This window comes from Uloborus diversus, chromosome 2 (genome assembly GCF_026930045.1).
Source record: "Uloborus diversus isolate 005 chromosome 2, Udiv.v.3.1, whole genome shotgun sequence".
NCBI lineage: Eukaryota > Metazoa > Arthropoda > Arachnida > Araneae > Uloboridae > Uloborus > Uloborus diversus.
Window position 1 is genome coordinate 139,412,154 of NC_072732.1, and position 27,045 is coordinate 139,439,198.

The window sequence follows — 27,045 nt, forward strand, 5'->3', positions numbered from 1 at the left end:
AAAGCCGAGTGCTTGACCTTTAGCAAAAATGCACGAACTTAAGTCAACCACATACACAGCTAACCCATGATGATGCGAAATCGGAAACGTCATCAGTCAAATCTTTCTCGCAAAACTAAAAGAACCCATCAAGAAAGTACACGTCGGAAACTCGGTCCCTTGAATCAAGGCAAAAACAAATGCAACATGTTAAAGATTAAAATTGAATTCATAGACTTAGTAAACAAAAAATTCAGGCAATGAAAACGCTACCTGCATTTGTCGCTCGCTGTGTTGAGAATCAACTCTTCTTGAGCCTCTTAATCTTTACTAATCTTTACTAATAATAAAGCTGAAAGTTTCTCTGTCCGGAGGATCTCTGGATCTCTGTGACGCGCATAGCGCCTAGACCGTTCGGCCGATTTTCACGAAGTTTGGCACAAAGTTAGTTTGTAGCATGGGGGTGTGCACCTCGTAGCGACTTTTCGAAAATTCGATGTAGTTCTTTTTCTATTGAAATTTTAAGAACGTTTTCCGGAGCAAAGTTGTCATAAGATGGACGAGTAAATTGCGATATTATCATGACGGGAATGAGAGAGCGAATGAACATAGCCAATTGGCGAGGAATTCATCATCCATTATTTGTAAATATACAGGTGAACCAAATGACCTTTTAATTTTCTACTACGGGCAAAGCCGTGCGGGTACCACTAATTAATTAACATAATTATTGGCCATATTTCTTCTTTTTATCATTATTGTGTAACAGTGTGTACTTTTTATTTGCAAGTCACTGACACGTTTCTCTTTAAGAATTCTTTAAAGCATCTTTCAAAGTTTTTCTTGACGGAGCAGGCTCACACACAACATACAGCAGATATTACTAGTTATTTTTTCCTCCCCCCCCCACCCCCCAAGACTTGAAAAAAATTTCCAGACATTTTTGGAGTGAAATTTATTTTGGAGGAGTGAAAAGTGCGAAAAAAGTGAAGACCGTGATAGTTACCAATTCCATAAAAATTAACTGTCGATGGATGAAATGGAAGACGACGGGGATATACCGGGATCTGAAAGGTGTTGAGTATGCATGGACAGTCTGGCGCAGCATTATTTCTAATTATTGTTATAGGTACTAGAGTGATTATGAAAACTTGTGTAGTGTGGTCTACATCCCCGGCGGCGGGACGCATGGAGTGGGAGTGGGTGTGCCGTTTACTAAAACACTTATAACTCGAGAAACGCTCGAGATAAAACAATGCAGTAAGTGGAAGTAGACTAAAAACTAAATATGTTTATAGTCTTATCATGGTTGTTTTTTGAGTAAATTCCTTTTTTTTTCGAAAACGAGCAAAAACGTTGAATAAAATACTAATACAATTTTTTTTTTAAAGATAGTCACTAAAAAATATTGGATTATTGAGCTTAAGATTAATTTGAATTAAGTACATATGAGTTGTTTAGTACAATATAAAGCGTAAGAAAGGTTACAGTTATTTCTATTTTAAACTTATATTTTGTTGCATTAATTTTTTTGCAAATAGTGAAAAGCACGCTATTATTTTGAACTAGTGGTACCCGCATGGCTTTGCCCGTGGTAGAAAATTAGGTCATTTGGTTCGCCTGTATATTTACAAATAATTGATGATGAATAAATTTCTCGCCAATATGCTATGTTAATTTGCTCGCTTATGTTATGCTAGTTTGCTCATCCACGTTATTCTAAGTTGCTCGTCCATGTTATTATATAATTTGCTCGGTAAAATATTCTTAAAATTGGAATAGAAAAAGAACAAAATCGGATTTTCGAAAAATCGCTTCAAGGTGCACACCGCCATGCTACAAACTAATTCTTTGCCAAATTTCATGAAAATGGCTGAACGGTCTAGGCACTATGCGCGTCCCAGACATCTAGACATCCAGACAGAGATCCAGACTTTCAGCTTTATTAATAGTCAAGATTTGGATTGTCAAACACATTTCTCCTGCACAAAATACCATTGACGCTCATGTCTAAAATGAATATCTCTGTTTGTGGGGGTAAGAACGCTAACCCCTCGGTGTGTTGTAAAAATTCTTCGTACCTAAATGCTTTTAACTTATTTTATATAATTCCAATTTTAATATCATTCCTCTTTTCAGCTTCATCGGCTGCTCCACCTCCTGGTGTGGTCAAGAGGCCACCAGCTGCACCCCCCACTACTAAACCACCCCTGCAAACCACGCGTACGGCGGCTGCAAGAGTTACTGCAAAGAAACCTACTACAGGTGAGAATTCTTTTGATTTTCTTGTAGTGCATAATTTAATTGTCTCCTAATGATTTGGAAGGTATGTACAAGGGATGAAATATTTTTTTTTTCAATGCTAAAAAAAAAAAAAAAAAAAATCTTGACACATGAGAACCAACAGACACAGAAAGAACGAATTACAAAAAAAAGTAAAAGATTGTGCTCTTTCGATATATAGCTTTTCGGTATCGTTCAACCAAGGAAACCCCACGAAATGGTGGCCATCCGTAATGAACACTCCCCACTCCCCACATAGGGTACAAGGCGGTCCAGAGAGACATTAAGAATTTCCGAGTATCAGAGGGTGTTTTATCTCCAAGTCCTTTGGGCACGTCTTTGCTACCATCGAAAAGAAAAAAAAATCGTGGCTTAAAATAAGAGAAATGATAGACATAGGGAAAAAGAGGGAAATGATAAAATAACAATAAAAATGATAACAATAATTATTTAAAAAATAAAAAACGGAAAATCACGGACCCGTGGAAGAATCGTGTGCCTGCTTCTATCCTTATTAATTATGGGGTAAATAAATATTCTCACTACCCCCAGGGTCTTTAAAAATCTCTGATATTGATATAATTATTATCAGTGTACTATGATTTTAACAGCTTCCTCTTGCAACCCCTAGTTAAATACGCATACATAAATATAATCTGCTAAGCAACGTTGGCTACTTTTCCTTGATCGGTAACCACAGAGCATCACATCAATTTAACCTGATCGTTCAAAATTACTTTTTGGTTAAAAGTATTATTTACTGCTGCAGTGCTGGAAACCCTCCCGCAAAATCTTTCAAGGGGCCTTCATATAAACATAATGCTCAAGTTTTGGTCTCCTGTTGGAGGCCCATAAAGTCCTTATTGTACTTTAAAACCCTAAAGGCCCATATTGCTGTCAGTGGCTGCACGCAGTCTTTTCTTATTTTTAACGTACTTTTATATAATTTTCGCATGAAATTTTATTTGCATTTTGTTTTCATTTTTGTGCATGATAATTCGAGAGTTTGGTTCGACAAAATTTAATGAATGAGAGATGCTTGAAATTCACTGTTAGGCATTATTTTAAATTTTGAAAAGCTGATATGCTTATATTTTCAATAATTGTTTGTAAACTCTTCATTTTTTTCAATTATTATTTTTCAAACATGTTTTTTTTCTCTTGGGTTTGAAATATTGATAGAATGAACAAAAAAGCGAAAGTAATCAAATTACTAAGTGAAATTTAATTTCCGAAAAATTCACTTTTTCTATTTCATATGATAATTCATGGTCAATGAGTATATTTTTCTATAATGCTACATTTTTCTTTATATTAAGCATTGAAACTCGTAATGAATTTTGTGATGCCAAACCCACGGATATATTTTAATTTAACATTTCTTTGCTGCTTTCTTTTTTTTGCATTACGTTTCGTTTTCACTTTAGTCAGAACTCTTTCCAACAAAAATAAATAAATAAAATAAAGTAAAATTATAACACATTTACATCCATCATCGAAATTGTTTTAAATGTTACACAAAGGGTAGTATTCTTATAGGAACGGTATTCTTATCTTCCCAAAACTTCAACATTTTGCACGAAAACTTTGAACGCTTTGAAAAACATTAATATCAGAACTTTTAGAAGTGACTTTGTCTTTGATCACTGAATCTCTAATCGTCTTTTTTTGTCGCAGAAATATTATATTTCCAACCAACTCAGAAGCTTTAAATCAGAACTTCGTTTTAAGAATCCGATTTCCGTATAGGACCTTTTAAATAATCAGTTGAAAAATTGGAAAAAGAATCATTCAAGCTATAAAGTCGACATAAACTCTCAAACATTTAAAGAGTAAGTAGTGACGCAATCCTTACTTATGTCTTTTTCGAGAAATATTGTGATATCAGCGAAATTAAGGCTTTCTACCTAATCCTTTTGTGAACTAAATTCTCACGTCACTTCTGAATAAAGCAGATTTTGAACATTATCCTATTTTGGATGTAAATTCAATTTTATCCTGTTTCGGCTCTTCTTTATTTTAAATCCTCCTTTTCCACTTTGAAGCAGTCATTGCTGACATTCTGGGCTTATCAACATGACGACTATTGAACATGTTCGTTAGGACATAATATATCCATTTCTTCAAAACTGTCAATATCTTTCAGTAAGCTCTTCAGTTATTGAAAATCGTTCTTTAAAGCTTCTTATATTTTATTGCCTTTATTTTCAAGCAACACATTACTTTATGTACTTCGTTATAATCTTGAATGGCCGTATTAAGCAGCCTATTAACCCCCATCAGACTCCCGAACAGCCTTTCGGGGCCTTCGTTAACCGATAAGTACCTTATTCACCAGTCAATGCGACTTTTTATCTGACACTCGCGCCCCAGATCGAAGCCTTCTTCAACAAATAATGGCCTTATTAATCAACTGATTCGTCCATCTGCTTGACACTCGCAGTCCTGATCTAAATCTTCTTCGACAAGTAATGGCCGTATTCCCCAGCTGATTCGAACTACTGCTTGACACCCGCAGTCCCGATCGAAATCTTCAACAAATATAATGGCCTTATTCACCATCTTATTCGACCCTCTGTTAGACACCCGCACCCATCGAAACCTTCTTCAACAAATAACGATCTTGTTCACCAGCTGATTTTAACTTCGGTCAATTTCTTTAACTGTCGATAAAAGCCTGTTTCAACAACGAAGGCTTCATTTGGCGGTTCGGTTGTGTAACTGAGATTCGAATCGGCTGGTGAAGCAAGTCGTAAGATAGCTTCAGTCGGAGTGTTCGACCGTCTGACGTAGGTTTGAATCATTTGGTCAACTCAACCACTGCTATTAGATTTAATGGGAAGACATGTGGCTTCTCATTGCTTTTTCTAAATCTTCCATTGTCAACGAAAAGTAATGAGTTTACTTAGAGATTATCTGTTGTAACTAACTTCTTAATGGATTTAAACACCCTCGTGTGTTCCCATTCTCAAGGTAGGGAAGATTTCTCGACTCAGAATCAAGGTGTATCCTCTGAGAACTCTCAAATTCACTAAAAGCTTACCGAACACGTTTTATTAAAATGTAAAAGCCTTCGAGTTCTGACAAAAGTGATTTTATTTTTATGATTTTTTGCATGATCCGCTTTTATTTTTTGCTCAACAGCAACTGCTCCAAAAATCTATCTAACTGTACCATCAAACCCAAGGATTAGATCTTTGTCTCCTTCACCATCTTCGTCGAGGGCAGAACGAAATGTCAAACTAAGGAAAACCAAAGGTTTGTTTTAAACTGTATTCTACTCTTGTTTCATTTAGGATGCTTTACAAATGAAAATCAATGCGCCAGCTTTCAGCAGGGGCATAAGCTATAACCCGTTTACGAAGTAAACTTACTGAATTCATTATTGCTGATGTGATATTCAAACACAGAGGAGCACTGGGAGGAATGGGACAGTTGGATTTACTTGTCAAAAAAAAAAAAAAAAAAGTGAAAAATATTCCTAGCTGGTTCAGTGGATGTAGCATAAAGAGTCTAAAGCAGCTACATCTCTTGGACAATCTAGAAATAACTTTTCACATTTTGTTTCGATACATAAATTCCCATTCCTTCCATCCTCCCATTCCTCAAGGTTATCCCCTGTGTTATTTGCATTTTAATGCGGGAACTTTAAACTTTCGTCTTTTATTTTTATATATTTGAATACAAGTAACCATTGTGTACCCTAATAGTGTAAAGCACAGTACTGTCTGACCACGGATTGCATGGAAAGAAACGCATCTATTAGTTTTCAGGGATGCCAGTTTTTGCAGATGCATATTAGCCTCTGAATTAAGCAAAGTCACATTCAAATGAGAGGAACACGTGCATCAAAATTTTACTTTTCTCCATCATTCAGATAGACTCGTCTTAACTGGACTTTTGCAAATTCCATGCAATCCGTGATCAAACAGTACAGCCTTGCTTATCCGAACTAACTGGGACCAAAGGCGATCCAGATAAACGAAAACCTGAATAATATGGGAAAAAAGAAAACACATTCGTAAATAAGCAGACTTATCTTTTATTGCAGCAAAATACGATGCTTTTTAACAGAATTACATAGGATTGTTACTCCGCAAACGCTTTATAATTTCTAGCTCAGCTGCTTTGGTATCGGACTGGCACTGCAAATGCGCCATGTTGTTTAATTAGATGACTATAACGCGACTATGCAGGAACTATTGTCAGGGGCGTGCACAGATATTTTGGGTCCCCTCACAAATGACGTTTCCAGGCCCCCCTCCATATTGTTTATCTCTATATTTCACGCCTAGTTTTAAAAATATTGGGCCCCCTTTCAGGCTCGGGCCCAGTCTAACAACTCTTCCCCCTTTGTTCACGCCCCCCGTTACTGTGCATTTCATGAAAATAAAGTGCGAAAATTCGCCGCTTTTGTAGTTCCATTCTATCGTAATTTAGAATTATTATTTAAGAGAATGTACATTTTTTGAAGTCCGCATATTCAACCCGGATAAACCGGAGATCCGAATAAACGGGGGGCGGATAAACGAGGCTCTACTGCATCATCTTTCCAAAAACAAAAAAAATACTATTCAATAAGTGATAATTCGTGTATGTTGTGGGTGTTACTCAGAAGTGTTTCTATTCTTCGACTATTGGGAAAAGTCAAAAAACTCTCACTGAAATTGAAAAACTTATAACTTTCCAAAACGTGTATCTACTTTAAAAACACAAGGATACAACAGCTGAGCGGTTTTCGTGCAGGTGCACTACGGCTACGCAGTCTGCTTTATCTGCGGTTCTAAACCGGCATGTTTAGTATGTATTAACAGCTGCATATGAGGGCATTAGGATATTTCCGCGTGCATATTATTGATGAAGGATGCGACAGTTTATGGAGCACTTCCGAACCATACTATATTTGTTTTGCACTGAAATTCGTTTCTTGGTTTGTTAAGATTCCCTACACAAAGGATTAGCATTTGTTACGTTATTATGGAAAAGCCTTTCTCGTATTGTTTTTTATTATTATTTTTTTTTAATTTTTTTTTTAAACCTTTTCCCCCTGAGTTATTTTTCAACTTTTCTATAATTTTATACTTTTTTTTTTACTAATGTACCTTACAAGTTCAAAACCTTGTAAGGTTTTTTTTTTAGGGGAGGGGGTAGGCTTTGTGGAATTTGGGGGAGAAGGCTTTGTGCCATTTGGGGGAGGAGGCTTTGGGGTATTTGTGGAGGAGAGGCGCCATTGCTCTCGTGGGGGGATCTCTGATAATGTACACTCCTGTTTGTGAAAATTCCAACACCACGAAAGACTTACGCGAGTGAGCTGAAAATTGCAGGAAATGTAAAGTAGGCATGATATGCAAATGATTAGAATTGCAGACCGATAGCGAATGCGTATGCTGAGCAGCGCCCTCTGAACGGCGGATCGAACCGAATATAAATAGACGGCTGTAGCGAGGCGTGTATGATTATCGGTGGTTATATGCTAGAGTAAACGTTAACTGAATTTTTACTATGCCTCTTCGACGAAAGAAAGCGAAATTTGAGCAAATTTCGGAGTTTGAACGGGGCAGAATCGTCTGCCTTTGTGAAGCTGGATTGTCTTATCGTGCAGTAGCCGCTCGTGTGCAGCGTAACAGCAGCACAATCATGCGTGTTTGGAAGCAGTGGACGTACGAGGGTCGAACAGCTCGGAAATCCGGGAGTGGACCCCGAAATGTGACGTCAGCTCGCGAGGACAGACACCTGGTGCGTATGGCGCTAACGGACCGCACAGCTTCTTCTAGACAATTGGCAGCACAATGGTCAACAGCTATAGGTGTTTCATTGTGTGCTTCATCAATTCGGAGACGTCTGCTGCAGCGTGGGCTGCGCGCAAGGATTCCTTTATACAGAATTTCTCTCACGCAAAACCATCGCCGCCTGCGACTACAATGGGCCAATGTGCATAGGAGCTGGCATGCTGATTGGCAGCAGGTCGTCTTTTCTGACGAATCTCGCTTCAATTTGTGGCACCATGACGGCCGAATTCGTGTCAGGCGCTATGCCGGTGAACGGCACATTCCGGAGTGCATTATCGAACGCCACAGTGGACGAACACCCTTAGTTATGGTCTGGGGTGACATAGCATATCATGGACGATCACAATTGCTACGAATTGTGGGCAATTTGAACAGTTCCCGATACATAAACGAAATTTTACACCCCCAAGCTGTTCCTTGCCTGCAAGGATTGCCAGGGGCTGTATTCCAGCATTATAATGTCCGTCCACATGTCGCCAGGACTGTCAAATCCTACCTTGATTCGCAACAGGTACAGCTTCTTCCTTGGCCTGCATATTCTCCGGATATATCACCGATTGAACATGTGTGGGATTTCGTTGGGCGGCGTCTCGCTCGTGATCCTCGTCCTGCTTCGACAGATTAACTTTGGTTGCTTATACAAACAATATGGAATACTCTTCCGCAGGCAGATATTCAAAATTTGTTTCACTCCATGCTGAGTGTTTAGCAGCTCTTATTGCGGCGCGTGGTGGCCACACAAAATACTAATTTCTATCTCTTTTTATTGTTTGTTTGGTTTGAAAATATAATCATTTATTTGTACCATTACCACTCAACTGTGTATTAAATTTCATTCAACTATGATGCTTCCTTCATGGTGTTGCAATTTTCACAAACAGGAGTGTATTTGCATATAGTAGATCGTTGTTTGTCGGCCGGCAGCAGCAGCGCCGGCCGAACTCTTTCAACCCTCCATAACTCGTGCGTTGAGCAAAATACTCGCAACAAAAAAACTTTATTTATTTATTTTTTTCGTCAAATATTTTAGTTGTTTCAGCGAGTATTATTATCTTGCATGAAATATAGTGCTTAAAGTTAATAATAAACGAAATATTTTCAGCTAAAAAACCATTTAAAAGATTTTTTGAGGTAAGTGGGGTGGTGTGAGAAAAATTCTCACTCGGAGAATTTTTAGGTTATTTTTTTCGACGCAAACTCTTGAAGGATAAGAACTTAATTTTAAATGTATTGCAACTAAAAATATTTCAATTTAAATGAATTAAGAAAGAAAACAACTAAATTAAATTTAAGATTTATTTGGACTAATGATTGGCATGTTCAAGTGTTTTTTTTTTTTTTTTCCTTGAAAAGGTTCGAGTGCAATTCTGGTTTTCTTTCTAAAATTTCATTAGAAAAGAAAAGCTAGTCCTTATTCGAGTAACTCTATGAGGAAGTTTTAAGGAATAAGCGTTTCACTGGAGACTATTTAGTGCATTTTAAAATTTTTGGAGAACATTACTTTTTTGGGGGCTGGTCTCCTTTTTTAGAACTCGGAGAATATTGTGAATCTGAATTTTTAAGATTGTATTGCGCTTCTTAGATTTTATTACAAATTATACATTATTATTATTCTGAAGTATTTTTAATTGAATTGCTTGTAGTGCTTGGGAATTAAAGTTTTGCTTGTGCGTAAATTACTAAACGCAGAAATAGAAAAATCAGTTTTAGTTGATGATGCATCAGGCTAAATCTACAAATATATTGGTGTCGCCATCTGCTGACATTCATATGAACCTGGAATAGATGTTATTGTTTATATGCTTATTTTATGGAAACAAAAATTGTCTAAACTCTTTGTAAATTTCTAGAAACATATTTTTAGTAAATATTAAAACTTAATCAACAAGTGGTTCAATGGTTATATTTATAAGTAGGGAATTTTATTTTCATTGCCGAAGACAGTGTATTAGTGGTGGCTCCATCTGTAGTAGAAAATGTAACTTCATGTTTCATTTGGGTTGTTAAAGCATTTAATTTTCAGTGCTGCGGAGGCGAAGGGAACATGATCGACTCAGACTTGGGAAATTTTAGAGAGCTTCCGACTACCATTTTCCTAGCAAAAATTAGTCCGACTTCACGAATCTTACTCGCAGCTCTGGCTGACTTGCGAACTCAGACGGAAAATGACCGACTCAGACTTGTAGAATTTTGAACCCTTTGAATCAAACTCAGTTCTGCCAAAATCATATCGATTCCACAGCTCCAACTTCGACTCTGCTATCCTGCTTTCTTGCACGAAACTATAATTTTCACGATCCTATCTTATTACCGAAAATTTAAGCATCGCAAAATACTTCATTATATAATTAACTTTCGGTTTTGCACGTTTAAAATTCACGGAATTTTCAGCTAGCGAAATCAACGATATCTTCATTTTCGCAAAAATAAGTGCTTTTACTGTAATAAAAACCTAAGAGGGTATTTCTTTTACACAATTTAAAAAGAATTTTCAACTATTTTTTTATTCATTCTTATTAAAGAAAATAATACAGTAAAAGCTGTTTAAAATTCATGAAAAGAAAGTGCGAAAAAAGCTCATCGAAAAATATTTGTTAAAAATAGTTTTTAAAAAATGGATGATAATAATTAGTGTTATCGACTTTAATTTTTCGTCAGAAGTATGAGTTAATGTAGTATTTAATAGTTTTATCAAAAACTTTTTTCGTAGTATGTAATTGCAAGAAAAGGGGAGGGGGGATCTCAGATACGGTGAAAACCATCTTCAACTGCATTGTGCGATTTGTGGAATAAAATCACGCGTCTTAGGGTTACGTAAACGTATAATACGTGGGGTTTCGAAGCGTAAATAAGGTACTGTTTAGCTTACATTTGTAAAAAGTTTGTTTCCTCAAAATGTATATATAAGTATCTGTGAGTTGTATCTGCTAAAATATGTATATATATATATATATATATATATATTTAATAGATACAACTGTTCATTGTTCCTGCATTTGGCGAGGGTCGGCAAAAGGCTTATCAGTTGAGGAGGGTAAGTCAGGAGATGTCAATTGTACCTGTTATATATATGTTTATGAACTTAGATGGTTTTGAAATAAGGACATAGATGAGATTCAGTAAGATTAAGTTTAATAGTGCTGCGTCATAAGCACGCACATATGAACTGTTTGAAACTGCAGTAAAGTACAGCAAGGAAGATGACGAAACTCGAATCGCTTTGTTGCTAAGCGTCATTGGAAAATCCTCATACAAAGATTACTTAACTTTCGACTTTCCAACCCTTACAGCTGGTCAGACAAGAACTGTCAAGCAAGTTTTAGATAAATTTGATGACCACTACAAACCATATCGTAACGTAACACTCGCAACTTTTGTGTTCAACAATATGTATCAGAAACCAGGTCAGAACTTCGACTCGTTCGTTACAGAAATCAAGCTGCAAGCAGATCAATGTGAGTTCGATGCTGCTTACGATCGGAACATTAAGGATCGCATAATTCAGGGGTTACGCGATGATGTTTTGCGTGAACGCCTGCTTAGGGAACCAGAACTCTCATTAAAAAAGACTGTAGAAATCTGCAAGTCAGCTGAGCTCTCAAAATTGCACTCTCTTGCAATGTCACAGCAATCTTCATCTAAGCAAGTTGATGCAATCAGCCATCAAAAATCCAAGAAGCTCCAGGGTCAAGGTAACTCAAGCACAAGTACACACCAATTTAAGCTAAATCCTGCCAAGAAAAATGCATCTCAAGTGCAGAGAAAACGACCATGCTCCAGATGTGGGTCACAACATGCTCCCCGGAATTGTCCAGCTTATGGCAAAACCTGCCACAACTGCCAAATGCAAAACCATTTTGCTAGCGTTTGCAGACAGCAAAGGAGACATCCAAAACAGCACTCGCAAGTGTCAACAATTGAATGCTCTAACCCTAATGTGGCATACATTGGGACAATATCAACATCATCTGATTGTGATTGGCTTCAACAAATTTTTGTAAATAGTTTCCCCATTGTTTTCAAGTTGGATACCGGTGCTCAAGTAAATGTGCTTCCTTTTTCTATATTTAAAAGTCTCAAAAATTCGCCAACACTTGTTCAAACATCTCTTCAAGTGTGTACATATACGGGTGATGCCTTACCAGTTGTTGGTAAAAGTGTTTTACAGTGTGAAGTTAATAATCAGTGTTATGCTCTTACCTTCCACATAGTGAATCTTAGTGTGCAGCCAGTACTAAGTGCGGCTGCATGCAGTCATTTAAATCTCATCAAACGAATCGACACCACATCACAAGAAAGTGGAAAGTGCATCAACAGTGTTTCTACCAAGTGTGTTTCAAATGTTAATTCATCTAATAATAGCGTTCCTCCTCCTAACACATCTTATACACCTAAGCTGTCAAAATTAATTGAAGAGTATAGTGACATTTTTGAGGGTGTGGGTCGCCTACCCGGGAAACATAAAATCATTTTAAATGAAAATGCAATTCCCGTTATAGCTGCATCACGCAAAATCCCATTGGCATTAGAAAATAAACTCAAGGATGAACTCTTGAGAATGGAACACAATGGTATAATTGAAAAGGTGACAAAACCGACTGATTGGGTTAATCCAATAGTTGTGGTTCCTAAAAAAGACGGTTCTCTACGAGTTTGTCTTGATCCTCGTCCTCTCAACAAATACATCAAGAGACAACACTATCAAATCCCAACGCAGGATCAACTCTTATCAAAGCTCAAGGGCTCAAAAATCTTTTCCCTTGTAGATGCAAAAAATGCCTTCTACCATATCCAACTAGACGAAGAAAGTGCTGATCTGTGTACTTTCATTACACCATTTAGTAGATTCCGTTTCCTCGTAATGCCTTTTGGTTTATCCTGTGCGCCGGAAGTGTACCAAATGGCCATGGACAACATTTTTGAAGGTTGTCCAGACATCGCTCCATATTTTGATGATATTATGGTGTACAGTGCAAACCTAGAAGACCATTGTGAAAAGCTAAGAAAGGTATTTCAAATTGCTAGGCAAAGTGGTTTGAAACTAAACAAAGATAAGACCAAGATTGCTGTTTCTAAGCTACAATATTTAGGCCATATAATTTCACCAGATGGTATTTCTCCTGATCCTAAAAAAGTTTCAGCAATATCCGATTTTCCTGTTCCTACCAACAAACAAGAATTAATGAGATTCTTAGGTATGGCCACATATCTCATGAAATTTGTGCCTAAGTTCTCACAGGAAACGTCTATTTTAAGAGATCTGCTAAAGAAAGACACAAATTGGATTTGGGACTCTCATCATGATGAAGCATTCTCAAAAGTTAAAGACTTGCTACAGTCATCTACAATTCTCCAATTTTTTGACAGAGATAAACCCATAGTGCTCTCTGTAGATGCAAGTTCTTTTGGAATTGGTGGAGTTCTTCTCCAGAATCGCCAAGCAGTTGCATATACTTCTGCAACTCTTTCCGAGGCTCAGTCAAGGTATTCTCAAATCGAAAAAGAACTCCTTGCTATTGTTCATGCTTGTGAACATTTTCATTATTTTGTTTTTGGCCAGCATGTAGAAATTGAAACCTTCCACAAGCCCCTCCTAGGCTTAATCCACAAACCATTTGAAAAAATATCACCTAGACTGCAAAGACTGTTATTGAGGCTTCAGAGATATTCTTTCAAACTAACACACGTTCCTGGAAAATATTTAGCTGTCGCTGATGCCTTGTCCAGAGCACCCTTGCCAGCACATCCTGTCTCAACATCAGATATTGACTCTGCTCAACTAATGGTTTCCTTGCTGGTACAAGCATCAAAATCCAAGCTTGATAAAATCAGTCTGGAATCGCAGAATGATGCAGAACTTAAAAGTGTAAGAAATTACATCACAAATGGATGGCCCCAGAATAAACACAGTGTGTCTCTACAAGCACAACCATATTGGCATTGCCAATCTGAACTGCATATAGAGAATGGCCTCATCTGTCGTGGACAGCGATTGCTGAATCCCAAGTCTTGTCGTGAAGATATTTTGCAACATCTCCATGTTGGGCACCGAGGCATAGTGTCATGCAAAAATCTTGCTCGTCAATCTCTCTACTGGCCAGGTATGAACACCCACATTGAAAATATGGTTTCACACTGTACCATCTGTCAACAAAACCAAAGGTCAAACATCAAAGAACCACTGTTAGACAGAAAGCTTGCTGAGCGACCATGGCAAAAGGTTGCAATTGATTTTTTTCACCTCTCATCAGTAACATATCTTTTAATTGTTGATTATTTTTCCAAATATATTGAATTGCAACATTTGCACCACACAGCAGCTAGCACAGTTATTAATGCTTTGAAAACTTGCTTTGCTCGTTTTGGAGTTCCTGAAGAAATTGTCGGAGACAATGGACCACCATTTGATTCCAAAGAGTTCAGTGAATTCTGTACAAGTTGGGATATACTCCACAACCCATCTAGCCCAGGATACCCCCGTTCAAATGGACAGGTTGAAAGATGTGTACAAACCATCAAATCAAGCCTCAACAAAGCTGCTCAAGACAATAAGGATCCTCATCTAGTTTTGATGGAGTACAGAAACACTCCCATGGATGGTCTGCCTTCTCCAGCTGAGATCTTAATGGGTCGTCGGATTCGCACCCTGATTCCAGTTCTACCGTCACTGCTCAAACCTCATTACGACTGTAGTGATGTCCAAAATCGTCTACATCTGAGGCAACAACGTCAACATAAATATGACCTGCATACACGCCCGTTAGAGCCATTGCATAATAACCAAGTAGTATTGTTTCAGCATAATAAAGAATGGTGCAAAGGAAAAATTTGCAAGGTTGGACCTCAGCCTAGGTCTTACTGCGTGAGAGCTGAGAACGGTAGAGTTTATCGAAGAAATCGTTTTCACATTAAAATTTTTAGATCTGCACAGCCCATAAACAATGAATCAACGGCAGAGGATCTGTTTGTAGTCCCAACAACCAACCAGATTATTACTCCAGTAACTGTAACACCTAGCTCTTGTACTGTGACTCAGACTCCTGCTGCTACAACCTTAACGACCCGTACGGGCCGATTAATTAAACCCCCATCAAGGTTCAGAGACAATTAAACATTGGTATTTAGATAATAATGATGATAATTGTAATTTTTCTTATTATTATTATATTTGATTTCACCTGTATTTTATATTCGGAATTTTTTTTTTTTTCTCTTCAACTACTTTTGTGTGTTCTTTATATATATATATATATGTGTTTTTTTCCAAAAAAAAAAAGGGAGATGTCATGTATTATAGTTAGTCATGTATCTATTTAATCGGAATCGCTATTCTACCTCTAACTGCAACCGCTCCCTGACCAACGTTGTTGTTCACTTAATTATCCATCATGCGGTGCGTGCTTATGACGCAGCACTATTAAACTTAATCTTACTGAATCTCATCTATGTCCTTATTTCAAAACCATCTAAGTTCATAAACATATATATAACAGTACCCCCTAGTTTTGAGGTTCTAATGTCAGGATTTTTTTTTTTTTTTTTGGAGGGAGGGGGGTGGGGGGAATGGGCAACACCACGAACATTTTTCCAAAAAGGTCGTTGTTTGTCCTATTCCCTCCTTATAAAAAAAAGTTTGACTTGACGAACATGTAGGGCAATGCCTGATTTGGAATATTTTGTATGGATAATTAAGTGTATTTTGTGTTTGTATTACATGCACAGATAGAGAGAGAGAGAGAGACAATATGGGGATAGTCAAGTTCCTTTTAAACGAAGTACGTTACAGCGAAAATCTCCCTTTAATGAACACTTTGGCTACCCCAACTCAAATTACAATGGACCAAAATCAAAATTCTTAAAATCAGTGTAAAGAAATTTCGTTACTGAGAAATGATTTCACTGATTCATTGGACTTTGTTAAAATGAGATTTGGCTGCATATTATTAGACCAAACCTTCCAGAAATGAACTCGCTTAAACGGACATAAATTTGCGAATTCAGAATACATTGAGAGAGTGGGAGGGTACATCGCTCTACTATCGAGGAACTACTGCTAATTTAAGGAGAAATTGAGTACATTTAGAATCAGTTGTCAAGCGCAAATTTGTTGTGTGGCTAAAAATTAAGGTAATACAATCAAATAAGGCAATTGCTGTTTGGTATGAAATTCGTATTACACATTGTAATGTATGCGCACTTTTTTATGTTTCAATGCAGGAGGAACTAGCTATGTGATCAAGTGTTTTGTAGTGATACTTGTGACTTTGAAATCCGCAGAAGTTTTCCCGAAGAAAAATTTGTGTCTGATCTCATGATGTGCTAAAATTTAAACTATACAGTGTTTGCAATTATAAAATCCTTGAGAATTTACTTTGAATTAGTTATACTAGTCTTACGCTTAAACATTTCGAGATTAAATCTTGTTTTGTCAGAAGTTATCCAGTGGAAGGTTAAATTATTGCAAATCTGCAACAGGATAAAATAAAGAAGACACAGACGCACAAAAAAAAAAAAAAAAAAAATTGCTGGCACCTACTTTTAATGAAACACATTGAAGTCTCAAGTTTTTTTTTTTTTTTTCCATTCATATTAACAATTAATATGAAACAATCGCACACTTCCGATTCTGTGAATTTAAATGTAGATGTGACTAGACTGCTGCTAAGCAACCTACTAGCTCATTCATTACTGTTGGCGGGAAAAAAGTAGGTTAATGCATCTGCTGCGTGGCTTTTCCATTTTGAGCAGAATTTGTACGGGTGTAAATTGTAACACTAATCATTTGTCCATTTCGACTCTGGACTGAATTTTGGGGATTCATTTGTGTAAGAGTGTATTACCCCCCCCCCCCCCCCCCCGCTCCCTGTATCGTTTATTGCTTCTAATATCCCACAAACTGATTTCGACGGGCAAGTTGTGGCAGCAGATTTCGAGGGCGATGAACTTTTCGTACCACAATCGCAGCTGTTCTTTTCGCTACAGTTGGTTGTAATTGGACATTTTCTTTTTACTTTCTCTTGTGGATCGACGCGTCATAAAAACTCAGGAACGATGGTGGTGAATGACATTATGGTTACTATTAGGACTCGATTGATGTCAATATTATTCTCATCAAAAGCATCTAAGCACTCTGAAATATCGATTCCGTGCTTTAGAGCATCGGTTCTCAACGTTTTTGACCGGAGAAACTAAAATTTAAACATTCCACGCGCACGGGTTTTGTTTTTTACTCGGAAAAAAAATAAAGGTTTAGTGTTTTATATTTTTATTTTTTGTGAGTTGGGGGTATACTAGGTATTAAAATACTTAACTAGTACTTTTTTATTATTCACTGCCATAATTCATTGACGATCTTTCGTCATTGACGATCTTTTGTCATTGTCACTTTGATTACGTAAACTAAAATTATGCGAAACATTATTCGCCAACAAAGCGATAACTTCCTAACTCCATTGCAAATCGGCAGTCCAACGAATATGTTGTGTTACAGTCAAGCAAGTTGGCGATTGGAGGCAACCCTTTGCTATCTTAATCATGGATACAGGATTGTGATCTCAATCGAATGTCTTCTCTTAAGAATGTGGCCTTCGTTGAGCGACTTGCTGAGAGTTTTCCTAGTTTTCTTGTATGCACTTATAAAAATCTTTTTTTTTTCTTTTGGAAAATTAGCAAAGAAATGAACTCAAAGCATGCTGTGTGAATGAATAGGTGGGCCGTAGCGTGACCGTCGCTAAGCCACGGCCATAGCGTCCAAGAATTGTAAAGAGAGTTTGCTTTAAAATTACCATTTAATTAAATCCATTTTGTTGAATTATTTGCTGTTGCTAAAAAAATATTTAAAAACTAAAAACATTTATTTGAAAACCTAGGAACTACTATACTTCCGAAATAAAGTTATTAACCTGATTTTTTTTTTTTTTTTTTGGTAATCAAGAAAATCATGCATTGTGATGTTTGCAGACAGTAATGACTGCAAATAATGCGATGAATATAGATAATATCACCTGGATACTCTTTCGTATAAATGACTATTTTCTCAAACTAGCAGTTATTGCATGGCCCTTGGTGCAAACCTCTTTCTATTTTAGTGCATTGTACTAAAAAAATAATAGACTAATAATTTTTCCGTAAAAATAAAAGAGAAACTGCACCATACAGCCACAGTTAACGTTGCTAATCTTGATAAAACGGGCGTAATTTTAACAGCCCTTCATAAATATGAAGTTTCTGGTTCTTGTTTTCTTCCTTTTGACCTGCCTCGGTTTTTCTCAAAAATTCATCAACCTCGTATTCTCTATCTTCCTTTGTGGTGGATGTAAAGGGTCGAGCGAGCAACTGAAGGATGAACCTGTTTGGTGACCAACTGAAAGAACATCTTATTATACACGATAATTAACCGTTCTTTTTCTCAAGACTCGTAACCCTTGGTAGACGGTATTAACCCAAAGATTTAATCGCTCGCCGTAGTTAATCTAGTTTCTTTTATTTCGCTGTTGTAAAATCGGATTTCATTGACCTCGGGTGATTTGTTTAAGCGGCAACTTCTAGAATCTTGCATCTGAGCCGGAGTTAAACGGAAAAATTCTAATGCGATTCAGACCTGTCAGTTGAACTTTTTCCCAGCAGAGTAAAAACCTATACCACGTGTGTATAATATATAATGCACACTTGCGCGGACAGAATGTTCCCGTGGCTCGGGGGAGGGGGGGGGGGTACATACAGGTGGGCGTGGTTTTGCTGTTTTCTGATAAATTTTGCATCGAGTAAACAAAGTTGCCCAGAAATTTTTTTCCTTAAAACGGGATGCCGTTGTACAATTTTAGGTAACAGTATGCTTAGCATTTGAAAAAAAAAAGCATGTTTCAAAGGGTTGTGCTTATTACAAAGAACACAGGGGTGCCCACTTAGGGAGGGGGGGGTCTTGGCGCAGATTGAGCCATTAAAATTTTTAGTGAGGTTGAGGGGTATTTTTCTCTTTTTTAGGGGAGCTCTTGGTTTTGGGGGGTTCTTCGTAAAATTTAGGCCGGTGCGCCCTCGCTCTTAGAGGGAGGGGGTGCACCCTTTCTCTTAAAGAGAGGTTGCACCCGAAGAACAGAACTGAACAGATTGAAAAGAAGACCTCAGATTTCAATAGACACACATATAATAATATACTTGGCCAATCCATTGAGCTGTAACACTAAGAGGAGAGCGAACTAATCGGTCCGTTTTTTGCCCAAGCGAGTATGGCAAAAGAATCGCACTTTTAACATTTAAACTCAAGTTTTATCATGTAAAGCCTTTTGCCATGTATTTTTCAAATCTTTAATATGTTCAAATCGTTGTGGCAAAAGAAGCGGTCTTTTGCCATTAAACAAGATGTTTTATAATGCAATTGGTTTTGCCAAACTCGCTCGAAATTCGGACCGTGAGCCTCAGTGTAGAAGAATGGGAAGTTCTCTCTCCTCTTAGTGTTATAGCTCAATGGGCCAATCACTGTCAATAGCTAAACCTAATCTGAGATCTTAGTAGTTCTTAACGCATGGTCACTTTAAGTAAACACCCTTTGCCTCCTCCTGGTAAAATTCGAAACGACGGGCATGCCTGAAACGCGGAAAGAATCGGACGACGGTCCATATTCTGGGTAGGCTGTCCTGTATCACACGATCAATGAAAATCGATTAAAAAGCGCATCTCATTGCTCTATGATTGTTGTTTCTGGAACGAAATACTACTAACAACATTCAACACGCGTTTCTTCATCTTCATGCCTGTGACGCAGCTATCGATTTACACATCTGCTGTTGCGAAATAACTTACGTGTTTGTGTTTTACTGCTGTGTAGGTCGTGGCCGTGAAAATCTACCTGTTCACTTGGCACGCAGTTTTGGGTTTTGGGCGGCAACTCAGCACTGCGCTCCATTCAGAAAAGGAAATATTTCGCATCAGGTGCCTGCTGTGGAAGAGCGCGCGAAATGTGTGTAAAAACCGTGTGTGTATAAGGTTCGATAGACAAATTAGAAGACGAAAGAACTGTTGAGGAATTGAAAGATTTGTTCGACAACGGTGAAGTAAACATTCAATTGAAAGTGATCCGTCTCTATTGGCAAAATGCCTCCAGTTTAGGGCCGTGATTTGGAGGAGGGGGGGGGGAGGTAATTGCTCTCTTCCTGGAAAAGTTAAAAATGACAAGCTTGATCAATTGCCCCCTTCCCTTTCCCGGCTCTGAAAAAAATTAATGTTTTTACACATAAGTGGGTGTGGTTTTTGTTGTTTTCCTACAAAATTTGCGTTGCTTGACCCCCCTTCCCCTGGAAAATTTCAAAATGACGAGCCTGCTCCAGTTTTATGACACCGCTTAGGGATTTTTTTTTTTTTTTTTTTTGTTTTCGTATGTCTTCAGTTCACGTAGTTCCGTGACACCGCTGAGGGAAAATTTTCCATGCGCAATGTTTTCTTATACATTTAGTTCACTACTTTCTTGAAAGCGCCAAGGTTCCATGTGCAATGTTTTCGTATGCGTTTGTTTCACATAGTTTCACTGCTAAGGGAAAATTTCCACGTGCAGTGTTTTCGTACGGCTTGAGTTTACATAGCTTTGTGACACCGCTAGAGGAAATGTGCAATGTTTTCTGTGCCTTCAGTTAACATAGTTTTATGACACCGGCACCTCTTATGGATCATTTTCTGAACAATGGTTTGTATGCGAGGGTACAAAGAGGGTAGAATGCATAATCGAGCAGGCCCTTAAATCGCTATTCCTTCTGATATCAAAAATAATACACTCGTAAGAAGCTTTTTGTATTGTATTGCACGAAAGTCCCACATTTGTTTTTCAATCTCAGCTGTGATCACAAAGTATTCGACGTCTTCTTTTACTCCTTCTATTCTACTTTTGTTTTCATAAGATTTGTATCTCCAGGTCCTTAGAAAGAAACATTGTGTATTAAAAAAATAATAATAATAAGATCAAACGCTATATTTCCAATACCAATTAGTTGAAAAAATATTTATCAGTCTTTCTAGATCTCTTATCACTAATTAATTTATGCTAATAACCCGATTAAAATCTTTCGCACTGTCCTAAGGTGGAAAAAAGCAAGCGAAATTATGATTCAAATTTCCAAACAGGTTTTCTTTTGAGTTTGTATGTAATAATGATATGTTAATCTAAGTTTATAACTGTCCTTTGGCATCACTTCACTGCCCTGAGAGTATGCCACGAGATCGTAGATCATATCTTCTATGCCGTTGACTTAATTAAGCCTGTTGTCGGTCCTTTTTATCAACCATGTATGATACTTTCATTTTGATTCTGAATAAAATATCGTTTTTTCAACTCCTGAACTGAATACCTTGTGATGCTCAAAATAGTACAAAGTTGCAATTTTGAGTTGCGCCTATTATTTTATTTTAAATTATTATTAGTGTTAATGTTTGTTTTTGGAACTAATTCTTTTTTGTAATTGCCTAACTTAAAAGAAAAAAATTATGAATTCTATTATCCGAGCTTATTCAACGTGTTTGGTTCTGAACCAGTAGGTTCTAAGTTCTTTTATTGACGATCTAGTGTTTGCTTTGAGAAACGAGTAGGTGTTGTGGTTTTTTGTGACCAGTTATCTGACCCTCATAAATTGACTGATAGCTTTCCTGGTTTCCTCTTATTCTGTGTTCAAATGCGGGATTCCTCTATTTAGAAGTCCTCCAAGAAGTTTATTTTGCTCGAGTACTATGCCCTAAAACAAACTTGGTCTGCGCAGTATAGCTGATTGATTCGTGAAGTAAACAAACATGAATGAGTTTCAAGGTATAACACATTTTTTGAAATGTCTGAGATTTGTAAATAGTTTCATTCAAATATCGTAACCCTTTTATTATTGAAGAAAACTATTTTCTTCTGTCCACCAAAATTGAATGTTTACCCATGTGGGTTGTTTGTAAATTTTCACATACGTCATCCCATAATTGGTTAAATTTAACAATGTTGAATATGTACAAAAGGGATGGCGTATTTAATTTTTTTTTTAAAGTGCGTCACTGGACGCTCGGCAGAAGTGATAACTTTCATAGGATTAAATTCTTATCATTATTTAATCCTATGAAAGTAAAAGTTCGCTTATGGTAGCTATAATAAGCAACGAAATTTTTGCATTGTATGTTATCTAAAAATCTTGCAAAGACTGAATCAAGTACAGTTCCGTAACTTGTAGTGGCTTCTTCTGGCTTATTAATCATTTGTAACTGTAATTTGGATTGTAGAAACGATACTAAATTTTTAGCTCAATCAGAAGCAAAATTAACATTGAAATCTCCGGTTAAAATTAAAGAAATTGTATAATAATAGATTAAATGACGTGTCGTTTCTAAATATTTCGCGTTTAACAGAAAAAACACTCAAACTTACGAAACATTTTAGATTTTACTCTGCGATGAACAAATTAAATGTTTATTTATTATTTTTGTTTTCTCGGCTGTCCCCTACCCCCGCGTTGCAGAGTCTGCGGGGATGAAGTTCGTTTAAAATATGTACACTTTATCGCAGTTCAAAACCCTAAATGAAGCGAGATATTTTTAGTGTAACTAATCGCAAAAATGTTTTTGTTTTGAAAATAAATTTAAAGATTAAATGCTGTTTTGAATATATATTGTTTACAATGTTATTGGTATTATATTGTATTATTAAACTCACCTTTCGTTAGGAGATAGCGTTATGTTGCGCCATTCATCCATCTCCTGTTAGTTTCATTACTTTTTCTTCTATCACTCAACGTTTAAAGCTGACCCAAAGAGTAAAGAAAATTTCTCCGACTATGCGCGCTTCTGTCGTATTAGCGAACGAAAGGAATGCTAGACGAGAGTTGCGCCGTTACGCGCGTTTGTCACAAATCGGTTTACCCTCGCATAAGAAGTTATCACTTCAAAAAAAAAAAAAAAAAAAAAAATCCTAGGATTGCATGAGTTTATTACATTTAGTACCGGATCTACGATTTTTCTGAGACGGAGTCAATCTTAAATCTGTCTCCCCTCCCTATCTTTCAAATTTTTACGTCCAGTTTCAACGAAAAAAAACGCAGAAATAGGATAAAGTTGCCGCCCACGGCTGGAACACTGGCATGTTCCCTTTACCCCAATATCCGGCACTGATTATATTACAATCAATTATAAAATATTTGCCCTGTCAAAGCACGAGGCATTGAGAAGCAAAGGGGTGTAAATGTCAAAATTAAAAATTTGGAGATAACTAGTACAAATGGTAGGGGAACTTCTCTTCCGTCTTGGGGCAAGCAGTAGTACTAGTAGACCTGGTAAATGCTGCTGTATAGCATGATTTAGAAAAAAAATTCGATGAAAGTCTACCTAGAGTGTTATCTTTAAACGCGTTTTACTCAAAATTTGAAAATGTACACTTACATTCCTTTGCTTCTCACTACCTCAATTGCAAATACGTTTGATGCTTGATTCTTTGTCATGGTGTTTGAACAAGAAAATGATTCTTATTTTATGTCTTCCGATGACATTGAGAAATTGCATTCTCAACGATGCTTCTGCAATTTTTTGCCACCTTTGGTCGCCCACGCCTCTGACCTTGGAAGGTTCGAACCGAATCCCACAGGTGATAGCAGCAGCTTCATCCCACCAGCTGATGCTTTTTGCACACTGAGTGAACATTACCATAGCCTAAAATGGGGATAAGCGAGTGAAATATGGAGAACGGTTTGCTAATTTTGCACTTTACCGTGGTATTTGGAAGTCTTCCGTATGTTTATTTTTTATGCTTGATGGCGCCAGGGATAAATCAAGTGAACAAATGATTGAATGGCGAACGGGAAGAGGTAATTTGTTACCTCGATGGGAAATATTTTGAATTTTGCTGCTACAGTTGACAGAAACCGCATCCATGAAAATGAATGTAATATGTATTTGGAGTGCAGGAATTATCACTCGGAGGGGATTTCAAACTGGCGAAGTTAGTAAATTTATACTTTTTAAAGATTTACTGCTAATTTTATATTAATTATGTTTTGTTTTCATCTGAAAAGAGAATTTTTGGGCATCAATCCTGCCGTAGGCACGTAGCAGGGCTGACGAGAGGCCATGTCAGCCAAGTCGGGAACTGGGGCCTCAGCTCTTAAGAGGACCCGGCTCAGGATAGCAATAGCATAAGTTTAATAAGTTTTAGGGGGTGGGGGAGGGCCTGACAAGAGGCCCATCTTGGCTCTCGACAACCCTGGCAGCTAGAGGGCAGTAACTGCAAATTTTTCCATTTTTTCCCATTTTTGTTATTTTACGTTAGCTTACAAAATTGAGCTTCTGGGCTCTAAGCGGCCTTAACAATGTGCCCTGCTTAGCACTTGGAATCTCAAAACTTTCTTTGCACTAGAAAAGACCTTCTTCGTAACCTCGATACACGTGTGTACAATATTTTCGAATTTTTACTTTAATGTCTTTGAGTTTATCAGTAGTTGTTTCTTATCTAAAAGAAGCATTTTTAGTTTTGTTTTACTTCTTTTTTGGAACATATTGAATTGCAAAGTTTTCCGTTATTGTCAGAATATGAAAATTTTAAGGTTTTCAATATGACACTTCATTTCAGAAACTCTCTTCTTTTAAACAAAGTTTCCCGTGTTTAAATCTTTTTTTGTAGCTTTATTTTCTGAGGTAAAAACGGAGTAGATATCTTTTCCTCCAAAAACCTTTTCGCCGTTTAAGTACTTTAAAAAAAAAAATGTCTGTTTCAGATTACAAAATATGAAGTATTGTCCTTGCTAGAAACGTTCTTTTTCGTGGGAATAATGTTTTATATAACGTTTCGAACGTTTCGGTAGTCATAGAGTGGACTAAAAATAGCATGTGACTCAGCGTTTGACGAAAATTAATAATATAGCAAACGCAAATTCATATGTAGTTTTCGAGATTCGTTATTTATCATAAGTAAAAAGCTGATCTTTGTTGCATCGATTCTGCTCCCCACCCACACCCCTCTTTTTTTTTTTTTTCAGAATTACTTCACCGCCGATTCATCTTGTTAGTTCAGTTTATACAATGCTTAATCAATCATTGTTTTCTTATAAACAAGGTTCGTGTCATAACAAAGCTCGTGCGTAACTCTATTGTACGAGTATATTGACTGCATACGAAAGAACATTGCGAACTCACTGTTATAATTTCCAAACCTTTTCCGGTTTCTCAGATTTGACTTAATTAATTATATTTATTGTATTCTTTTGTTTCAGAGCGATGCAAATAAATTCGAACTTTTTCATAAAAAAACTTTTGAATAGAAACATCTTCATAATTTAGTACTACTACTTTCGTCCAAGAGACGAGAATGTACTGCCATGTAATCAGTCATGTTAGCCATTTGCTTTCTACATGCACTAATTTTAGACGCTTTGAGCTCTTAATTGCATCGAGGTAAAAAAAAAAAAAAATGGCGTAACCAGGTTGTTCGTTGGCTCGTTACTGAATTAATCTTTCGTGGACAGTCAGTCATTCACCCCTCAACTCTACTCTACTTGTGATAATCACCTTCCCATTATGCATCGTTTTGCCCGAAAGCTCGTGGTCGCTCAATCACATGCTAAAATAAGAACGATTAAATCTGCCATTCTTTCTGCTGTTTCCAAAGCTGTACCAGCTGAATTTCGGCTCCCAAATGTTAAACATTAAAAATAGTAATTGTTTCTCAGTAAACTTTTTTTATCTACCAAATGAGGGAAAACTCTCAGTTTCCAAAGCTAAGAGTTGACTATTTTAATCAGATATTATTTGTTTTAACATTTTGGAAGATTTTAAAAACTATTGCCATTGAATATTTTATTACTTCAAACTTTTACTAACAACTACTTAAAAATTTTGGTTGATTTTGGAGAAGGTAGTATTTTATTTATAAAAATTTTGGGTTTGAGATTTCAACTGTTTTCATAAAATTTCGATGAATTCAGAATTGATGGAATAGTTTGATTTTATATCATTACTTTCAGTGTGTCAATGTTTTAATCTTTTTTCTCTTTCTCAACCTGTAAACAGAGCCGCGCCAAGCCTAAACGGCGCCGTCGTGCGAATGTCTTTTGAGCGCCTATATGCTCTGGCGTTCGAGGAAAATATAGTTAACACCTGGTGAGAGGTTTTGTAGACATATAAAACGGAAAAAAAAATTGGCATTTAGTGTATACAAAAAAAAAAAAAACTGTGTGAATATTTAATTTCGTAATATGGTGCACGTTTTTACTTCATATCTCGAAATTATTTTGAGTTCAGCAGCTCCTCTGATATGCGTTTTGGAAGACGAAAACATATTAATATCTAAGTTAAAGCCATTTGAACATGACAACAGGAGCAGTGAAGCAACTAAAAAATAGATTTAGGGGGCACAAATCGGAAAAAAAAACCCTCTTTTAATAAGAGGGATCCGGAGGAAAATTTTTTAAATATGTAGTTTGAAAAACGCAATTTTAGACGGTCTTTGGTGGTGTTATGGGGGAAAAGGGTACAAGGCGATCTGCGGAAATTTATAGAAGTTGAAGCCTTAAAACATGATTGTATATTTCATATCTATAGACGTTAGGATAAGGAATGGAACTCTGAGATTCTACACGATCGTTTTTTTCTTTGAAAAATAGATAGAAATCAATTCCCCATTTCTCCCCACCAATTTTTCGAAATTGAACAAAAACGTAATTAAAGATACTTTAAAGATTTTTACAAGAAGGCAATTCTGGAGCTCCCCCCCCCCCCCCTTGATTTTTTTTTCAAAATTAAAGTCCTAAAAACCTAAGTAGTATTCTATGATATTAGGAGAAGTTGTTTAGAGGCTATTCTAAATTAGATTTTTCAAAAGACCTATGAAAATTTTAAGTTTTGACGATATCTAAAGAAGGAGGTTCAAAGGCCTTTGCGCGAAAATTTTCTGAAAATGAAGTCTCAAAAGTGCGATTGTAAAACCATATTTGGTGACATTAGAGCCGACATCGAAATTGAAGCTGTAAAAACGCAATTTAAGTGATTTTCGAAC

General features: G+C 36.8%; 1 protein-coding gene across 2 annotated transcripts in view; it reads left to right on the forward strand.

Annotated features, from left to right (window-relative positions):
- LOC129216048 (microtubule-associated tumor suppressor candidate 2 homolog) overlaps nucleotides 1-27,045 on the forward strand; it is a 121,570-nt gene that overhangs the window by 17,139 nt on the left and 77,386 nt on the right. Inside the window, exons 3-4 of one of the 2 annotated variants that reach the window (XM_054850192.1) lie at nucleotides 2,119-2,244; nucleotides 5,407-5,520. In XM_054850192.1, the coding sequence (XP_054706167.1) occupies nucleotides 2,119-2,244; nucleotides 5,407-5,520 (240 nt within the window). Of the gene's footprint in view, nucleotides 1-2,118; nucleotides 2,245-5,406; nucleotides 5,521-23,850; nucleotides 23,998-27,045 lie in introns of those variants that run through there. The other variant, XM_054850193.1, reaches the window with a different exon arrangement.